The sequence below is a fragment of the Arvicanthis niloticus genome, chromosome 15 (genome assembly GCF_011762505.2).
Source record: "Arvicanthis niloticus isolate mArvNil1 chromosome 15, mArvNil1.pat.X, whole genome shotgun sequence".
In the NCBI taxonomy this organism is placed as follows: Eukaryota; Metazoa; Chordata; class Mammalia; order Rodentia; family Muridae; genus Arvicanthis; species Arvicanthis niloticus.
The window spans coordinates 44,724,725-44,746,275 of NC_047672.1; the positions used below are offsets into that span (position 1 = coordinate 44,724,725).

At 41.3% G+C, this 21,551-nt stretch overlaps 1 protein-coding gene across 1 annotated transcript in view; it reads right to left on the reverse strand.

Moving 5' to 3' along the window:
• The window catches only part of Tes (testin LIM domain protein), a 38,513-nt gene that overhangs the window by 6,198 nt on the left and 10,764 nt on the right, over positions 1–21,551 (reverse strand). Inside the window, exons 2-4 of the mRNA XM_034519505.2 lie at positions 12,630–12,715; positions 2,565–2,817; positions 1,358–1,687 (exon numbers count right to left, since the gene is read on the reverse strand). Of these exons, the coding sequence (XP_034375396.1) occupies positions 1,358–1,687; positions 2,565–2,817; positions 12,630–12,715 (669 nt within the window). The remainder of the gene's footprint in view (positions 1–1,357; positions 1,688–2,564; positions 2,818–12,629; positions 12,716–21,551) is intronic.

Below are 21,551 nucleotides of genomic sequence, written 5' to 3' on the forward strand. Positions count from 1 at the left end.
TAAAGAGGACATGGGTACCACTCAGGGGACATCATGGACAACAAGAGGGTAGAAAGATTGTAAGAACTGGCAGAGGGAGGGAAGAACTGTGAGCTGTGGTTTTCTGGGCATGACTCCACCATTGTACTCGGAATCTCACAGCACCAGAGGCTGTCTGCACTGGGCCTGCATGAGATTGAGCTAGTCAACAGTCCATCATGCATTGGGGAGGGCCTCACAGGGCCATGCCCCTCCTGCTTAACTATTGGTTACTGACAGATTCTGGAGGAGGGGCAGTCGTTGTCTTCATCTGTGTACTCACTGGTGAACCCACTAAGCTCCAATGCCAAGTTCTAATCTATTGGCCACACAGTCTGGGTTAAACTCAGTAGATCACAATACAAAGCTACATGAACCCGAGAAAGGGACACGGGGGCTTAATGGGAATGAGAAGAAGATAAGAGCTCAGTGGAGGATGGAGTAATCCGAATGTATTATATCCACGTGTGACACTGTCAAAGCACTTATTAAATCAAACTCGAAACGAGTAAGTCAGCTCCGTCAATGTAGGGGTTAATAAAATGTGCAACAGAAACTGACAGATATTTCCTTACAACTATCATTATAAGGTACAAAGAGTCGATGTAGTCCTTGCTAAAGTGAGTGAAGATGTTTAGTGATGTCATCACTACTCAGTGTTCAGTGTCACATTGACGATACTACTCAACGTTAGTCAATGTAATTAAACTAGAGGTATTAGATACATTAAAAAAAATAACCAATTAACACAAGGATTATGTTTAGAAACAGATGCTGGGACTGGAGAAGTGGCTCAGCAGGTAAGAGGATCTGGCAGCTCTTCTAGAGGGCCTCTGTTTGATTCCCAGCACTTCTATGGTATAGCTCACAACTGTGTGTATCTCCAGTCCTAGGGAACCCAGCGCCCTCTTCTGGCCTCCATGGGCATTGCACGCATATGGTGCACAGACAGATGCCAAGCCAAAGGAAAAAAAAAAAAAGTTCATACACATAAAAATAACAAATAAAATATTCAAAAAACTTTTTAAATAAACAGATGCCAGACTGGTATGCTGTATTCAAGTAAGAAGCTAAAAAGCTAATGCTGACTACTGTGAATACATAAAACTCAAAATTCTTCTTCGTAATAATCAGAAAGTCTGGCTGTAGAGAGATGCCCCAAACGTTCAAACACAGTAACTCTCTAAGGTAAGTCAAACTGAATTCTCATTTTCTTCTCCTTACCTAATCCTTTTAGAAACAGAGGAATGACCCCCACCCCCAATACACACACAAAACAAGTTCTAAGAAAGGGAAAGATTCACAAAACATAAAGCAACTCAACACGGTGGTGACTCACATATTGGATCTTCTTGGATTCTGCAGACTTCTCCTTGGAACCCACTGCTGCCGTGCTGTTTCTGTCACCGGCAGGGTTGTGCACCTTGTCACCCTGAGCATTCATCTCAGAGGGAAACTTCACGTCACCCACTCCCAGAGCCTCACTCTTGTATTTCTTCACAAACTGCTCCATCTCCTTCACCTCTTTGGGAGACAACTCATGGCACTTAGAAGGGTCCTGGTCATGGGCAGGGAGCTGCTTCGCCAGCTGCTTCTTCCGGTACTGTGCCCCCTCTGAACCTGCCACTGGCTGCTTCTCCTTAGGAAGCATCTGCATGTACTGCCTGGCCTGGAGTGCAGAAAGACCAGTGTGGAATGGGATTATTCCATCTTTTATAACACACACAAGAAACAAGTCTACTTAAGAAGAAGGGAGTTTCATCCTTTTGCTATAAACATCTAAAGATATTAACACATAACAAAACAGGTTTTAATGAGTATAATGTACACATTTTTTTTTTCTCCAGGAAATCAACTCCCTGCATCCAGTTTTAAAGAGCCTTTGTATTACTACTGTTTATGTGCTAAACCAGCAGATGTGTGGCTACATCAAACAGTCTGGGTGCATCGCTCTCAGTGCAGCATAGATCACTGGCTTGCTCATCATATGCAAACATTATTTGCAAGATTTACTGAAATGCCCTAAACTGACCTTGCAATGCTTTAGCTAGTCATAATAATGGAAAGAGCTTGATGCAAATCACACTTTTTTGCCTTTTATAGTAAAAGAAATATAACGTTGGAAACATTTTTTGTTCAGTTCTAAATACAGGCAAGAAATCCATTATTTATCCTTTCTCATTGTAAGAAAAATCTTAAGAGTCTCATTGTAAGAAAAATCTTAAGAACACCTGCTAGATGGATATAAAACATCTGGTTGGGTTTTTTTTTTCTAATTTTCATGTAATTACTAAAACTTTTAGACTATTTTCTAAAAAAAAAATAAGGTAAATTAGATAGTTAGAAAAAGTCTCTGGGGCATGTAGTAGACTCATGCTTTAAAAAGTAGGGATGGGTACCCAAAGTGAAAATAATGGGAATTCAAGCAACACACAACAGGTGTGTGGTGGGTGACCATGTCACAAAAGAAGCTGCCCTAGATAAACAATCTATCTAGTAGCACTTTTTTTTAAAGAGCCTCCTTCCTCATCCCTCCCAGTACTGACCAGTGCCTGGTTCTGAACAGGGGGCGCCCACTCATAGGTAACAGTGTTGATGGAGACGTTCTTCTTGGCAGCCACTGGATTGGTCAAGATCATAACATTGCGTTTGTACATGGGAATTCCATCTGACTTCAGCTTAGCGATTAGGGTGGTGTACTTGGTGTCTTCAAAGAGTCTCCCCACCTTCCGGTCCTCCTCAGTGCTCAGGAGGACGTCATGTTCTTCTTGACCACATTTGCAGTTACGACATATTTTCCTATGATTTGGGAAAAAGCAGAAAATGACCAAGTACACCTAGCCAGTGGTGCATGTGCAGTCCCTCCAGGTTCCTAAAACACCTTAAAAAGGTATTGCATAGAACACAGAAAAGCAAGTTGTTTCTTTCATAGGGGAGGGATGAGAATTCATAAACATAAGCAAGAGAGACACAGGAGAACACACCCTTACTTTATATGACTTTGAAAAATTAGATAAGAAGTGCATGTCCAAAAGGCCCAGCCAGTGTGACTATAACCCATGTGGTCTTCGTCCACGACTCCTCAATCTTACACCAAAATGAATGAATGAATGAATGAATGCCACCTAAAGTAGCACAACAGGAAATTTCATGTTTCATTCGTTCCCTGGTTATTATTTCATTGTCCCTCCCCGAGTTATTCTTTTAAGTGAGCGGGACATCCATATACATTCTCCCATAAAACAATCACAATCCTACATTTCACCCTATAGCCTGTTTCAATTTCCTTTCCCATTCTGACTTCAATTTCCTTTTCTTTCCTTACCCATCTTCATATTTCCTTTCTTAGTTCTTTCCTTTTTTCCTTTCCCTTGTCTTATCCACCAACTATCCTGTCTTCCATGATGTATCAAAGAAAACTGGGCTGGTATTAGTTTCAGGCCAGCCAGGGCTACATTGACATCCTGTCTCCAAAATAAGACAAATGAATTAATGATCCTCTAATGGTGTTTATTTGAGTTTAACAACACAACCCGTTTCCACTAATCTCTCTAGCAGCTGACATTCTCACATGCAAGCTACATGTATGTCCATGTATTAAGCAGCATGCTTGAGACCGGACCCGATGGAAATGACAGGTCAAGCCTTTGAGCTTCTAAAATATACTTCCTGGTGAGAAGATGACAGACACACGTGGACATTTGAATTGCATTTGTGTTAAGAATGAAAAATAGGGCTGCCACGACACTCCGATTTTTTTTTTACTTCAACCTGGTAAGGAAAGGATTTCCAAAGAAAGTGATATTTAAGTTTAGAGCTGAAAAGATGCATAAATCATATGTGTGGGGGTGTGCAGGCATGTATTTGTGGCTGAGAAAAGGCTCCCAAGGCTTGAATAGAAGCAGCATTTGCAGCAGCCCTAAATTAGGAAAGAGCTCTTCGACAGGTCTCATACCAGAAAAGGCTGGGAGCAAGTGAGTGTGAAGCCGATGAAGCCGGAGAGGGAGGCACCTGCAGGCACATTCTGCAGAGTGTGACCTCCATTATAATAGCAACTATGAGGCACTGAATCATCGATAATTAATAACATGAACACACCTATCGTTTCAAATATCACACAACCTACCATGCAGAGACTGGATTACAGATAAAACATATGTGAAGGCTACGTAGCATGTTAGTCTTTCAGATACCTACACTTCATTCCAAAACTGTGCAGGTTGCCAAGAAGCACTTGCTGGCAGGAACCTGGTATGGCTGTTCCCTTAGAGGTTCTACCAGCACCTGACCAACACAGATGCAGATACTTACAGCCAACCATTGGACTGAGCCTGGGGACCCCAATGGAAGAGCTAGGGGAGGGACTGAAGGAGCTGAAGGGGATTGCAACCACATAGGAAGAACAATAACGACTAACTGGACCACCCAGAGCTCCCAGGGACTAAACCACCAACCAAAGAGCCATGGAGGGACCTATGATTCTAGATACATATGTAAGAGAAGATGGCTTTGTCAGGCATTAGTGGGAGGAGAGGACCTTGGGCCTGTGGAAGTTTGATGCCCCAGCACAGGGGGATGCTAGAATGGTGAGGAGGGAAGGGGTGAATGGGTGAAGGAGCACCCTCACAGAGGCAAAGGGGAGGCAGAGGGGCAAACGGGATTGAAGGGGTTATGAAGAGATAACCAGGAAAGGGGATATCATTTGAAATGTAAATGAATAAAATGATTAATAAAACTTAAAAAAATGTGCATGGAGTTAGCTGTGCTGTGGTTTTTAATAACAGCAGCACTGTGGCTGCTTCATAATGTAATTTATATATTACATAATGTAATGTAACACCCTGGAAACAGGTCATTAGACAGTGGAGACAAAAAAATTTCACATGTTATAGTCGAATCTAAGCTTGTGGATGACTTAGGCTTACTGACAGATTCTCAAAAAGACAACAAGGATTTTGGTGATGAAAAAGATGGTAAAAAGAATGTTTAATTTATCAGGATTAAAAACACAAAAGAGAAATAGATATGAGGTAAGGGGTGGGGAAGGTTGAGAACAATGTCAACTAACTGGACCACCCAGATGTAAGAAAGGCTCTTTTACAGCTGTAATAAAACTCATTAATTCACCACAGATATTTCAACACTAAACTATTGTGGTATTTGGATGGCCTGGGATGTGGGGATAATAATATCAAGTAGACTGCAAGACACAACAATCTAGTGTATTCTGGTGAAACATGGCAAAACAAAACAAACCCCTCCAATCTTGATATCCAGGGAACAGTGCATAATGTGAATGAATTGTGTCAACACCTTTGTCTCCTGGGGAAAGCATGGCACGAAGGGCTGAGGATGCAGAACGGTGCCTGGCAAAGGAACAAACTGGAAAAGGTGACAGTGGAGGACGAGTGACAGCAGAACTCCAAGGCATTAATGTTTTAAGCTGGAAGGGAAACATAGGACGGTGGGGTTGAGCATTTGATACATACAAAAGTTATACAAAGCACTGCATAACTTCAGATTGCTCAGGAGGTCACTACAGATGGAAATTAGCATTAGATAGTGTTGAGTGTGTGTGCTAAATTACACAGATCACTAACAAAATGACTTTAGAGTGTACATGCACAGACCAGAGAGGAGGAAAGGACAAGTGCTGGGTGAAGTATTCTATTAAGGAAGTTATAAAAAGGGGTCATACAACTCCAAATCACAACTTAGAACTCTAAATCTATATTAATAGCATTAGGGGAAACTAATCGTGTGAAAGGCTACCTCTCCTTACTAAAAGCATTTAACGTCTCTCAAGATCACAATAGGTTTTTAGACCTTGTGGTAAGAATCAGGAGGCTCACAGAAAAGCCTGGGGGGAGGGGAGGGAACACCCACCTCCAATCCATCCAACACTGAGCATACATTCACAGTTAGTATATTCATTTTAGAATTTGAGACACTAGACTAACCCTGCTATCTCCAATTCTATTCATATTGCCCAGTATGTATTATTCAGAACAGTGAGAAGAAAAATCAATGAACTACGAGTGATAAGAATTCATCAGAAAGAAGAGAACAAAAGGGGCAGGGGAAAGGGACAAAGAGGCAGGAGGAAGAGGGGCAGGCGGGGAATGAACGAACTCATCGCTTTTCTTGTACACATATTGGTCAGGAAACTTTATTTGGTAAAAATCTGTATAACGAATTTTATTACAGCTATAAAAGAGCCTTTCTTACTTCTGGTTATCTCATACCCCCATCTAGTGGAAAGGAACACATCACCCTTCTACAGTGTGCTATTTGCCAACAGTTACCCAAAACAATGGAATTATCTATAAAACCATCACAGGGTGGTTAGATCAAGATTAAAACTATACCAGAAGGTATTCTGGAGAGGGAATGAGGTAAGGGAGGAGTCCAGGTCTCAAAACAGGCAAGTAGACCTAGATGAGGGTATGGACTCTGGTGTGTGTTCCACTAATCAGCAAAGCGACTGCTCACAGGGATGTGAGGTGACTCTCTGCCTTTGGATCTGGTGACCTACGTTTCATCAGTAAATATGTGAGCCATAAAGTAAGGAGCTTGGGGCTTTTTCATGTTCAGTAAAAGACATAATAGTAAGGCAGATGAAACTTGCTGGTGGGTAAACATGAGTTTTAGCATATTGTATGTACAGTTACATGTATTGGGAATGTACTAAGTAGAAAGTATGCATTGATCCATGACACCGACCCACCTCTATCGCTTTATTACATGGCTTGCTCATCCTCTAGAGGATTCATTTTTTGGATGAAGCCTCTTTTTCGTATCTACCCCTTTACCTACTTACTACCCTTTTACCAGGCAAATCGCCCCAGGTTAAACAACATGCCAACAGCTATGGTCAATAAATAAATAAATAAATAAATAAATAAATAAATAAATAAATAAATATGTGTCCCATTATCCCCGGTGCTCAGTTTTCTAAGTAGAGAAAAGCCATTACTGATTAATGAACAGTCTTAAATTGGGAATGTTGTCTGGCTATTCTGTAGTCCCATTCCCTCAGGGATAAATGTGGGACTGAACACTTGGTAAAATGTGACCCAGAAAGGGCAGGCTGTACCCTTTCTCAGCCGGACTGTCATCACTGCTGCAGCTGGAGTGAGCACACCCTCCTGGCTACCCCACTGCAGCTCCATGCCTGCAGAGGACAACCTGGCACAAGCCACCACACTATCAAGATACCTGTAAAACCTGAGCAGGTGTCACAATCTGGACATTGTGGAAATCTGTGTTGTATGAGTTATAAACCGCTCTTAAATCACTTCATAGCAATTCTTACAGTTCTAGCCTACATCACCAGGTCCATGGGGGAAATAGCTAGCTGGATGCAGAATTAAGATAGGTTAAAATCATCCTGTTTAACTTTAAAACGGAGAGAAGTAGAATTTGAAGGTCTAAGGTGTGTATGTGGGGGAAGAGGGACTCTTGTTTGAAATGTTATTTTTTAAAACTTAGGACCTAAAAGTGTCACACACACACACACACACACACACACACACACACACACACACACGAGAGAGAGGGGGGGGGAGAGGGAGGGGGAGGGAGAGGGAGAGAGGGAGAGAGGGAGAGAGGGGAGAGGAGAGAGAGAGAGAGAGAGAGAGAGAGAGAGAGAGAGAGAGAGAGAGAGAGAGAGAACGAACAAATTCAGACTCTAGACTGTGATGACTTATAAGTTCTTGAGTTAAACCCAAGGAAGAGAATAGAATTTCTAAACCCTTAACAAAGAAAAAGACAGAAATTTATAGTTTCAAGCTGAAGGCAGTCAAGAAACTCCAATTAACCTGAGAGAGAAATTATTTTTGTAGCAATGGTACATAAAAATTATTCTTTTTCCATTGAAAGTTGCGGAACCTGAAGAGCTCCAACACACTGCCAGCTGTCCCGGTGATCTAAGAACAAGGCTGTGGCACTGCTACAAACCATAATTTAAAAGGTTGGAAGCTGCCCTTTTGTAACAGGGACATACATATATGGGCAGGAACATGGGCCTCTGTTACAGAATTCAACACAAAGGTTACTCCATTTATGGTCAGGAGTCTTCAGTTTTCTGCCAGGCTTAAATCAATCAGAAACTCTGCAGTACGTGTACACTGCAATTGAAGTAATTTTGTCTTTTGTAAAATGTAACTGTTTTAACATAGTTAAGATGAAACTACAGTTCTGTTACTTATATGATGAATGACCTATGGTTGTAATGGTCTTACTACATATCCAGTATTTTTAAAAAAAAGTTGGCTATAAGTGCCTTAAAATCTTGAGACTGTGTCAGACATTTCATAAGTACTTATATCTGCATATTGCTGGAAGTGTGTCCCATAGATAGTTTTTGGTGGGTAGATCGCAGCTTTCTTAGGCTCTGGTTTTCCTTTAGTCTTGGAATCTCTAGCACACCGAAGGGAAGCCCTCACAGATAAAGGATGCCATTGATCACAAGGATGTCTATGCCACCAAAATCACACATCAGAGCAGACAGCTGGTGAAGCTCAAAGCTGCCCGGGTGTCAAAGTGAAAATGTGTTCCCCTTTCTAAGGTGGCACAAAGAAGGACACTTAGGAGACTCTGCCAAGCTTTGGGTTCAAGTTCTGCCCGGTCTCCATAGGGTATTTATTTACTTTCCTAGGCCTGCTTCCTCACAGAAAACGATGGGTGTGAGGAAAATTGGGGAGCATCAGGAACATAAAGTGCTGTGATAAGCAGAATCTAAGGACAACCCTAAGACTTTCACCTCTGATGTTGTTTGATAAATGGGGGAGGGGCATCCAGGCAGATCTACTCTAATCACTGCAGCCCTTAAAAAGGAATGGAGACAGAAGTCAGGGGGACTGAAGACACAGAAAGGGCCCTAACTACTGTTGACTTAAAGATGAAAGTATTTGTGTGTCAGGTACGTGTGTGGCTTCCAAAGATGACAGGAACTTCATCTGAAAAGCAGCTAGGAACCAGGGACCTCAGCTGTCCAACAACAAAAATCAGATTCTACAAACAGCAGGAAGGAGCAGTTAGACAAAACACACATCAACGCTTTGATCGTGGCTTTCTGAGATGCCAAGAACAGAATGGGCTACACTGTCCTTTTCCCTCCCAGCTTGTAACGTGTAAGAATGGTGGCTCGGGTAATAAACAGGTGGTCTTTTTACCCACTGAATTAATCATAAGTGGTTACCCAGAAACAGAAACCCTCCACAAGTGCAGCATCTGGAAGTGGTTCATAAATTATACTTAATAGAAACCCATTGGCACAAACAAATCATTATAACATTTTTCAAGTTTTGCTTTTGGAATGAGGTTTGCTGAGTGGAGCTGGAAATTTCCCTCTAAACTTCTATAAGTGAAAAGACTTATTTTTAGTTTCCCAGAATGGTTGTGACACGTTCTGAACTTCCATTCACCTCTCTGCATCCATACTCCTTCACCCACAGCACTCTGGCTATGACAAGTGGACTCCTTTGTCCTTGGCAATAAGGCAATGGAAGACACTAGCCAGAGGCTTAAGGGTAAAGTGGAAGAAAACCAGAATACTTTGTAGTATTCAGGAGAAATAATCTCTAATTTGGAAATGGGTGGAAGCACCCAGGAGGGACCACGAATCACATTTTAACCCCTCAGTTCATATGCTGAACTCCTATTGTGTAATGGAAATATAGTTAAGGTTAAAGTTTCCAGGGGTAACTAAGGTTCTATGAGATGATATGAAAAGGGTTCCAATCTGATACGACTGAAGGCCACATATAATACATGGATGACTTCTCCCATGTATATGTGCACTGCCCATGAGAGTGCACAGTGAGAAGGTGACTGTCTACATCTCAGAAAGTGGACCCTCAACAGAAATGTATAGCTTTCACAGTGGCTGGGGAAATACACTTGTGTTTAATGCACTAAATTTGTGTTGTTGTTACTGTTGTTGTTTTATAGCAGCTAGAGTTGACTAATACAGTAGGTAATAGTATTGCGCGATCTTAGAATTTCTGTTTCTAGTGCTTAAAGGTAGCATCTGTCCAAGCATGCGCATATGTGGTAAGAAATTCAGAGGATTTGGGGGAATAACATGGAACACATAGTTGGGACTACATGATACTTAGAAGGAAAGTGAGAAAGGCTAGATAAACAGGTAGAGGCCAGAGGCTGAGGTCTGCCAATGAAGGCCAAAAATGTCATGAAAGGAATAGGTTCATTGTGTATGGAGGGTTCTCAGGCAATTGAAAATACACAACAGCACCTATCCAAGCACTTCAAAATACCATTCTGTGACTATGGGGATGGTAAGGACTGAGTCCTAAATGTCAAAGTTCACTGTGAAGATGGGGGTGATTCAGTGGCTGGAGACCCCAAGGCTCTGGTTTGTAGATGACATCTGTGTCTGCACTCGGGATTACTGATCTAGAATATGTTTCTATGACTTTTCCAAAAGGGCGCTAGAAAGATGGTTCAGTAGTTAAGCCCAGCTGCTGCTCTTCCAAAGGGTGAAGGTTCAGTTCCTGGCATTCACATGGATGCTAGCAATTGTGTGTAACCTCAGTTTCACAGGCCCCTACACCCTCTTCTGACTTCTGAGGGGCACCATCAACATATGTGGTGTACAGACAGACATGCAGGCAAAATACACACATATGTAAAATAAAATGAATAAGTAAATACTTTGAAATGTATTTTAAAAAATAAAACCAGTTGCACCCAGACGTCAAAGGCCTTTTGCCTCTGGTCTTCCAATTATGGAGACTGGAGAATGATGCGAATTATACTGGAGAAAAGTGTTTGGACCCCTGCCAGGAGGATTACAGCTTTTCTAAGAAATGTATGGAGGAACCATACAAACTCCAGCTAGGCTGATGGCCGCCGACCTCTAGTATTTATGACTCTTGGACCCTAAGACTAGGGCCAGTTTATCAAAGCAGCCTGTTTGATAAAACTAAGAAAGGCTTTTCATGCTACGGAGGTTGCCTGGCCAACCTTTCAAGAGTTTGAAACTATCAGATTATAGAAGAGCAATCTGCAGACCAACAAGTCACTCTAAACGAACCTGATTTACAGAAAATGCAATCTCCCTTAGGAATGAGCTTTTGAAAAATCTCATGAGCAGTTTGGGAAATTACATAGCTGAAAGGATTATTTTAAGCTTGAAACACTATGCCCAGCAGGGGGCAATGTGTCCCTCTGAAAAGTCACCCGGTAGACACAAAGGAAAGGTGGTGAAGAAGTGAAAGGTGAACCAGTCACCTTGGTATCTTTGGGTTCCTCATCCATGCATTCAGTTAATAAAGAAGATAGACAAACATCGGTCCTTCTTCCCCAAACAATACAACACACCGTCTAGTCACAGAATTTACCATGTATAAAATGAATAGAATGCAAGCAGACACAAGATTTATGGTGAAGGTTGAGTGTCTGTGATTCTGGCCCTTCAGTAGCACCTGTAGATAACCTCATTCTAATCCTGAGAAATTATTCTGTGTTCAATAATATTATCTTTGTATTACCCCTACAGGTAATGAAGGTACTTCAGTCTGGAATTTACCAACTCCATGGAAAATTCTAAGCTCTTTAAATAAGGAACGGGTCTATTACTTGTGGAAATATGGATTTCTCTTGCCATTGTTCTTTAAAGCATTTATGTCTGGTACCTAGAGCTTACTAAACATGCAAGCTTTTAAAGGAGACTAATACGTCAGATTTTATCATCTCTCCCCTTAGATTACACTATATACAGACATAATGGCTGTTGAAACATGTTTATTTTAGTGTCTATGGTAATCTGAAACATGGAAGTAGGAGTTAAATAGAGATCAGTGCGGACTGGAGCTACAGCTCGGTGGAAAGGCTTACTTTGCATACGTGAGGCTGTGGCTCAATCCTTAGTATTAAAAAAAAAAAAAGTTTATTGCCACAGGGGAATCATTGTCCTCTGTAGAGTTGATTTTTATTTTTTATTTTAACAATACTCTGCTGACTAAGACTTCCAGCAGGCATGTGGAAGAACGTTCATGTTCTCTGAAGGAGCTGGCTTCCTCTGTTTAGATTTTTAGGATCCATTATCTTCTGTCTTTCAGATACATACACTTCATTCAAAAAAATAGCAACAAACTTTTAAAGTTTCAAGTTCCTCAACGTTTCTCAGTAATAAAACTACTTCTGAGAAAATTTTTAAGAATTAAACAGTGTTGTTTCTTGGCACCTAGGACATGGATGTGCAAGGGAACACGCACGCACGCTGCTGCACTGGAACAGTAGGTGTGAGCCACAAGGCGCTCACTGTTAATAACAAGTTAATAACTGACAGTCCAGAAGGGTTACCACAGACTCCTCTGCCACTCAGAAAGGCATATTCTGTATTTGGGACATCACAGGAAATCTGAAAGACAGCAAAGAAGTCAACCAACTGTGCATACAGTTATCAGCGAACCTACTTCATGATGTGAACACAGAACAGGTCACTTTGCATTAACTTCTAATAAAAGAGAAGCCCAGTAGCTAAGGAGCTGTGCCCAAGAACTTGCCAGAGAGCACCGAGAACACTCTCCGAGGGCCCTGCCTGAGGGGGGAACGACTACGACTACCAGGTTTCAAGAGCTCACCTCCAAAAGTGTAGTTCAAATCCTTCACAGTTCTCTCTGCATTTTAGACAGGGGGCTCCAAATCCTTGCTCGTGACCTAAGCCCATCTGGTAAGGGGAGGAACAAAAGGGAATCTATTATTATACATTTTTAAAATTTTTAAAAATTCAATAAATCACACTTTTAATTCCACTTAATGCTCTTGTTGATGTAACTCTCAAACAAATCTTTTATGAGCCTCACACTGTTTAGCCAACTCTGACACCAGGTCTGTAAATGGAAGCTGCAAGAACATATGCAGCATTCTTTATATTCTTGCTGCTTTTATAATGAAAGGAAGAGAAGCAAAATACAATTTAATAAAAGAATACAAATACTGAAAGTCACAAAAGCCATGGATTCATGGCTTTGCCCCTTTTGTGCCCTAAATACAGGTTCAGGGAGGACACAGAAAGCAGAGACTGAAAAGCAAACAAATGTATGTAAGAGTTTAGGAATTACGACTCAAGGGATACTTTATACTATGAAAGTAAAATCACAGCAACTACAGATACTTGTTGAATACCAGAAAAAGTATTCTATTATACTTACCATTTAAATCTTACAAAACCTCACACAACATTTAGGAAGCAGGCACTATTTCCCTCTGTTCTTTACAGATGACTATATTGAAACCCAAATAGGTTTCAGAATTTGTGCAGGATTAAAATGTCAATACATTCTGGAACTCACCTGGAAGCCTCCTCCCAGAAGACTAGCTTTCATGGCACCCACAGGTGTTATGAGGGCTGACAAGGGAGAAAAACAACCGGCAGGCTTATCTAGCTGAATGTCTAGATTTTACACTGACTATCCACTGGCAAGCTATCCACGATGGTGCAATAGTGGTACTTTTGTTTGAGGGGTAACCAACCGCTGACTACTTGGACTTAAGACTCATCTCGTGAATAGAGATTTATGTCAATTTTATGTACAGCTAAGAGGTCACGGACACTAAAGGACCTACTACCGCCACGTTCCTAAAGCAGTAGACTGCAGTCTAAATGCATATTCTTATACGCATAGACAAGAGTATTTCTCACTCCTCATCCAAGAAGTATCTCTCTGCAGCAGATGCAAACTATTATGTGGATCCACAACTGGACAAATGCAGAGGACAGCTGGCTATGGCATACCCAAACCCAATGGTGCACCTCCAACAGGCCCAGGGAACATGGCAGGGGAGCAATTGTAAAAGACAGAGGACCAGATGCCTGTTGCTAGATAGTACCTTCTAGGTGTGACAGGGAAGCTACACACATGAACTCTCAACAATACGGTTACCTACACCAGATAGGCTGAACAAGAGATTTTTGGACTCATGTGAACACTAAGATACATGTGCTCATGTATCTGGGCTTCTCTGGAACTTAATTAAATTAACACTTAACTATTTTTTCCCCAAAACACACATACTTTCATCTTTTCTGAGTGCTCAGACTTTGAAAGGTGCAACAATGTCTCTGACAGAGAAGTTAAGTGTAGGGAAGAAATAGGTTACATCAATATACACTATATCCTGTGACCCAAAAGACAAAGTCCTAATTAAAAACAAAACACAGAAAAAGACACCTAATTTTCAGAATCATTGCTAGCAACCAAAGCCATGAGACAGAATTCCAGGCTGGCAATGAACTAATTTGCCTATGACAGAAATGATTTTACATATCCACGTATTGGTCTACAAAACTTAAGATTCAGTTAAGATCTCTTATCATATGCCCCGTAATTAGGTAAGAATTTTCAACCTCAATTATGACAAACACAAGTCTCTAAGAAAAAGGATTTGCATTCCACACTCTCATTCCTTGTTCAGCAGATGTATCTGCTTCCAGACTGCGTTATAATCTGGAATGCAGTTCTAAAACTTGATACAATAACATTGTCTAGAGAGGACATAGCTCTACAAGTGTAAGTCAGCTTTCTTCTGATCTGTTCCTCCCTGAGGCTTCTGAGAGTGTCAGCCTCCCTCTCAGAAATAAGATGAAGGAAAATGTACTGATTCTACTTTGTAGAGCCAGAACCATCCACCCATGAGCTGTTTAAGGTCTATGCTCTACCTTTCAAGGGACAGTGCCGGAGGACCTGGGCTGCCCCAACGCTTCTGAATTTCAGTTCATGAGCTCTGTCCTAATAGTTCCAGCAATTTCTCTCTCCAGTTTACTCCATGTTCAGGATTCCCTAAAATATATAGGACCCAGAATCCTCAACACAGGTCTTCCCTTTCTTTGCCCTTAAGCCCAATTGGGCACAGTCCTCTTTTTAACAAAAGAGAGGAGTCTTATGTTTGGACACCCAGGTCTTACAGGCTAGTTTGTGCCTAACTCTCTGTGCTTGAGAACTCTCAGTGAGGACTAATAGGGATGGTGTAAGATAGTGATACACAGGATGCCTTCCAGGCTATGTAGGACGGGGTGGAAGAATGAAGAGGAAGGCCTAGATGTTAGGTCCTGGCCAGCTAAGGCAACCTCACTGTTGAGACAATAAAATCCAGATCCCTGAACTCCTGAACACTACCATTTGTGTGCTTATGTGTAACAGTAATATGAGAAAATGATGAGAATTTTATAGTTATACATATTAGAGAAAAAACACAGCAGAGAACTGTGAAGATGAAGAAAGACCATTGAAGAAGAGTCAAGAAAACTGTAGTCTGGTCCTACAGTGTCACCAGCTACATTCATTGATTTTTGAAGACATTTTTCTCCTCTGAGTTTCATCTAGACAAGGAAAGAATTGAATCTGAATCGGATTGACTCCAACTTTTTTGAAATTCTAAAATTATGATTGCAAATCATATGTTGGGTAACTTTATCTTCAGTTAGCCACTTAGCAACCTGTCCAAGCTAAATTGCTAAGCATGGAATCATCATTTGGGAAAGGCAGTGTATGATCAGCTCCTGCAAGCCACCATCACCTCAGTCTGTAAAGTATGTAGAGGACACAAGCAAGGCCAGCTGTCGAGTGACACAGCTCAGTTCTGTCACATAACTTTATGTCACCAGAACTGTGTGATCACATTCCCTGCAGAATCAACACTGGTGCCTTAAAAACACATGGTTTTCATAAGCCCACAAGTTCTGAAGCTGTCTACTTTATATAATTTTAGCAACACATTCTGGCCAGTGTCAATAGAAGGGTATGACAGATTAATTTTTTTTTTCTCCTTTATTGTTCAAGAAAACAACAGGTCCTCTGGATTGACTATATTCGGAGAAATCATAACTGGGCTTTGAGAATACCTATCAAGGTCCTCTGAAAGAATAAAAGTGCCTCTACAATAGTTATCTTGAATACTAGTCACAAACAAGACAGATTAAATAACCATAAATATAGGCTCCAGAAACTTGGCTTACATTTCCATGACCTGAGTCTCCAATCCCCTGCTTCTCTCTGCTCATATTAGAGTTAGAAATGGAAGTGGTATCAATTCCTCCATAATTGTAATGTCAAGAAACCAGATATGCTGGCAACATTTCAGGTGACCCTCTTGATCCAGAGCAGGGAGATTGCATGTTATATACTTGAAAGAGAAAAAGGGGGGAAGAGGAAGGGGTATAAAACATCTGGTATTTCAAACATGGTCTGGATTGATCTGGAGACAATTTGGATCTGGAAGATATTATACAGTGTTCAGGGTGAGATCATGTGAGTCGTGCTGCCTCATAACCAAATTTCCCCAAGGAGTATGACTTGTCTGCGGTTACTAAATAAGCAAATGTTACTCAGACTGTTAATCACCGTGGAATGAAGTTTCCCGGGATAAGAGATATGAAATATGGTATATTCTCTCCTGTATGTGCATACATTTACACACATATTGGATACATAGGTACATATATGTGCAAGTGTATACAAAGATTATATGTATGCATATGTATATATGTGCATATATATATATATATTTGGACAAATGAGTAACATTTCTAAACAATGTTTCTCAGTGATTGGATCTTATAGAAACTGAGTAGTTTCTGTGAAGCCTCACTCCCTTCCAATCAATAAATCTTGACCCATCTTAGACCAAGGTCTTAAAGTGCTGTAGTTGTTCAGATCATTGCCTGTTTCCTGATCTCTACCAAGACATATATGCTTCCCCAAAACAGGGAGAGTGGCAAGTTAAGTCAAACACTGGCCTAAAACAGGAAGAGAGAAACACCCTCACCTTTTATAGACCTTGCCAACTTTCTCAGATGAGGAAATAAAATAACTAATTGTCATTAGGACTCACGATTAATTACCACTAATAAAATCTCTAAGTTTGCCTTTTTTAGAATATCAAAATTTCCTTTGTCACTCATCAAAATACATGAGAGAAAGACTAACATGATGGTTGGGCCTATTTGCCTAGTCACCTCACTGAGGGCCCGAAGTCTTCTCAATTTGTGTGGTAGCATGCAGTTCTAAACACCCCAGGTTGCTTGCTCGGCATCCAGTGTCTTTGCTCAATCTCCTCATGGTAATGTAGTATCACATTCTAACTGACTGCTCCCTCTGTATTGCACCTTGCTGTTTCAATAATTCCCCCTACCAGCAGTTGCAACGCTCCTCGAATTGAATGCTTTTAGTGAGATAATAAAGTCCTCTTTTCTCCAATGTCAGAGAAGTTACTTTAAAACCTGCCACTGCCTCATTTCTCCCCTTCCTCCTCCAGCAACCGTGTTCCCCAAGAGCTTTGCCCTTGCCTGGGTCTCCACTCCTTCTCCCCATCTCTCTCTATCCAGTCTACAGACGCAATCCTAATGTCTAATATGTGGATACCCTTTCTTTATTCCCTTATTTTCCCCCGATTCCCACAGGTCTTGGTAGAAATCTCATTACTGACTGCTTAACTGCACTGTGACAGTGACTGTGAGCTGCTGGCCATGCAGCTGAAATTCTAGCAGTGCTAGAAGGATTTACTTATTTAATCGCTCTAATCGAATGATCTTTAACATAGTATCCTATCCCCCAAAACTTCCACTATTTTCACAGGAATGGGCCGGCAAGAGATCACAGTGGGAACAGCAGCAAGCATTCAGACTGCCAGGCATGCTTCTAAGTGTCTCCCATGAATCACCCTGTTTGGTGTCCATCGTTCCATCGAAATGACAAAATGATTTGTGACACAGGAAGTGTGCTATAAATATGGGTACAAGCAGGGATTTACTGTCACCTTGCTTTCATTTTCTTTATGTTTTTGTTTTCTATCAAATCTCTTTACTCAAATGTCACACTAAAACAAAACTTTGCTCCATCCCCGTAGATAATTTTCTTCTCGGTAGATTGGTTGTTCACTCTCTCAGGACCAGAAAAGTCTTCCCAAACTCAGGACAGAGAATGACATTTTTTTTTTTAAATTCTCAAAACCCCATTCCCAAGAAATATAAGTTCATATTCAATTATATATACATGTACAAACTGTTATAAACCTGTTTCTAAAAATACTATATACAATGCCAGGCTGGATTGGTAGAAAACTTCCAGAGATATATTTATCAGAATATCTCTACAAGTCTGTAACACACCAGGGTTTTTCACTTAAGCACACACACACACACACACACACACACACACACACACACACACATGAGAGAGAGAGAGAGAGAGAGAGAGAGAGAGAGAGAGAGAGAGAGACTGAAATGGTTTGTTTAAGAGTTCACATAAGCTTTCTTACAGGAAATCCACCTGAAACTGTGATCAAGAATAAAGAAACAGGCACAGGACCTCAGTCCTATTGGAATGTTACTACATGACTAAAGGAGAAGAGTACTTGTGGCCAACCATTCTTTATTTGTAATATATATATATATATATATATATATATATATATATATATATATATATATAGTGTTAATCCAGCACTCAAAAGCCAATTTAGTCACAGATAATCAGATAGTATTAGGTACATGATTGCTGCTGAAATCACTTCTTAGTTAAGACTGGTTCCATGGAAGGACTCTGCAATGGCATGCACTTAGGCAACACGCCCTGAAAAACCCTCTTTATGAGCTATAAAAGGGCTTTTCAGAACCTGAGTCCAAAAGGTATCTGTGGGCGTGCCTGGAAAGAATGTGGATTGCAGTGAACACTCCTAATTTGGCCTTGTATCTGTCACTTCCTCCACGGCTGGCTACAAATGGGACTACTCAGACAGAAGTATACTGAGAAGCCCGATGAAGACACTGTACCCCAGGATTTGAATACTGCCATCCTTCTTGACATCTGCGTGGTCTGGAGCATAATTTCTTCAGGAGTGTCCCATTATATTGCATTACTGAAAGAAGGGGAAGGTTTCTGCAGAGTGATTGATGGGTGATTCCCCACCTGTCTAATTGGAGTGTATATAGGAACCAGGAAAGGACAGGCATGTTTTTACCAAACAGAAGAATAAAAGGCTTGCAGTAATGGCTGAGACAGCTGGAGAGGAAGTAGGGAAATCCAAGATAACCTGGGAGTAAGACCCAAAGGAGAGGGCCCCGGGGTGAGGTGTGGGGTGGGGTAGGGAATACAGAATAAAAATCACTTCACATGGCACAGTAAAGGAACTCAGACACCCAGAGTAGAGAGTACTGCCAGCTGGGTCCCTGGTTTTGTTAATTTACTAATACCCAGACTTTCCGCACCATCCCGTGCTCTGGACAACAACAACAAAATCGAAACCAAATGCTAAATGTTGCCTTAACTGATTTAGAGCTGCTATCTAACTTTTGCTGGGTTGGAGGAGTCCTAGGGGCATGGCTCAGTGGTGGTGTGGGGAGCCAAGCTTGAGAGGAAAAGGAATGAGGGGAGGGTTTAGCTCACTGTGTTCTTTATTTACAGACTTCCTATTGCAAAAGTTCCCCCTTAAAGAAGACACACAGCCAGCATTTACATCTGCTTAATGGTTCAGGAACATCAGGTCACTTCCCAAGCATGCATATACTCTCTACTTAACAGCTACTATCAAATTTCAGTTGCATGCTAATTCAATCTCCCTTTACCTTGGTGGGACAAGCAAAGAAACTAAAGATAAATTAGAGGGGCCATTCCCAAGTCCCGAATGATGTCGCAGACGCTATGGTCCACTCGCTGTTCACATTATATTAGACTGTATAAGTAATTCAGAGTTGAAAAAAAATCACCATCTTGACTCCTTCCATACCTCTCACTACAGTAGGGAGATAAAACTCCATCCCAGCCATGATTTGCTGCCTAAAAACCTACAAGTTCACCAGTAAAGAGCGTTGTTTATTCTATCCTTTCTGTTTGTTCTGTCCATGCTTCAACAATGGTGTGAGCTGGGGTCAGCTAGCTGGGCCACCAGCCAGCCATGCTTCTGTTCACTTCAGGACGTGAAGGGTTCAGGGGAGCTCCTGCTGAGATTTCTCATCTGTTTCCGTGGCCTCTCATTTCCCTCCAGGCTGGCCTGGCTACTTCCCAAAATAGGATCAGACCTCCAAGGAAGCAGAGAGAGACAAGCAAGGTCTGTTGAAGCCCAAGCCTGGAGCTGACACTAGCCCATTCAATACCTCATATTGGGCCAAGGAAGTAACAGCAGTGCAGACAAAGGGAAGGAAGACATTGCATTTTTAATAGGAAGGACTGCAAAGAACTATGGAATTCTTGTAACTAACTAATAAAGAGACATACTAACCCCAACCCTGATCCTTGACACTGTCTAATCAGTAGTTCATGTCAAGAACTTAACCCAGCTCTGAAAAGGAAAATACTTAAATCCAGTAATGTAACATATCCTAGGCTGCTGAGCTGTAAAGAAGTATTTCTTTGTGTTCAGCAAAGCACCAGCTAGCGATAATTTGCTAAAGTTTGTCATCGAAAAATTCTTGATGATCCCGTCAGATGCTTAGTAAATGGTGTGTTGATCTCTGCATGCTTTTCTTCCCTGTACACTGAGTTTTGATGATGGTGATGATGATGATAGTTGTTTGTTTTCTATATGTAGGCTACAGACATAGTGCGTTAAAATGTTAGTTTCAATTATGCTGTTACTCTTAGTACACTGGTACTCTCAGTAACCTAGGCAGTTGAGGATGAGGAGATAGTAATGTTTAGACTCTAAACTTTAGACGGTTCAGTAACTTTATCAGTTGTATATACCTAGAGGGATCGAGCACCAAGAACAGACACCAAATTACATTAAAAACCCTGATACAATTCTGGGTCTCTGGACATTTACTTTATTAGTGGGGGAACCTGTCCAAACTAACAAGCAAGTAGCAAAGCTTGGATTTAAATGTGTGTGTGGAAACACTAAGTAAGCTCCAGGTTGCTTCCTTTAAATGCCCGTGTTACAGAAGAGTACGGCAGGCAATGGTCAATGTACTGATGTCATCAGGTTCTAAGAAGTCACAAGAAAGAACAGTTCTATTGCCTTGTGTATGGCACTGTAAGAATGTGGCGTTGGGGTAAATATGTCTTTTCTGCCCTTCCCTTACATTGGGCTAATTTCTTTTTGGAAACAAAGGCCCAAAGACTATCTGATTTGAAAGAGCAGTGGTCAGTACTTGCCTGGGATACTACTGCAGTGCAGATTCTCAACACAGGAAACATTTTCAGAAATGAACCCTCAGTCCCAATGTTGAATTAAAGATGTACCACTTGCATCTACAATGATAGATACAAGCATCTACCGTTGCTTGCCTGGACTTCTTTCTCCCTTCATTTGGGGCTTAGATAAGCAGCTACCTTCTCACAAGGAAGGCTTAATGGTGTTCTTGCTTGCCCTTTACTGTCCTGGCTGATCTATGTGAGGCAGATCAGAAGGTGCCAACCCTCTTTAAGGAGATTTAGCCAGAAGTTAGAAGTTGTTACATAAATTTAATTTTGTGTAAGATCTTTGTTAACTATGCCCTGATGGTCTTCCTCATTATCAGTAAGGCTGTGGGACTTAGGCAGTTCAGTTGCTTAATGGGCCCTTGATTG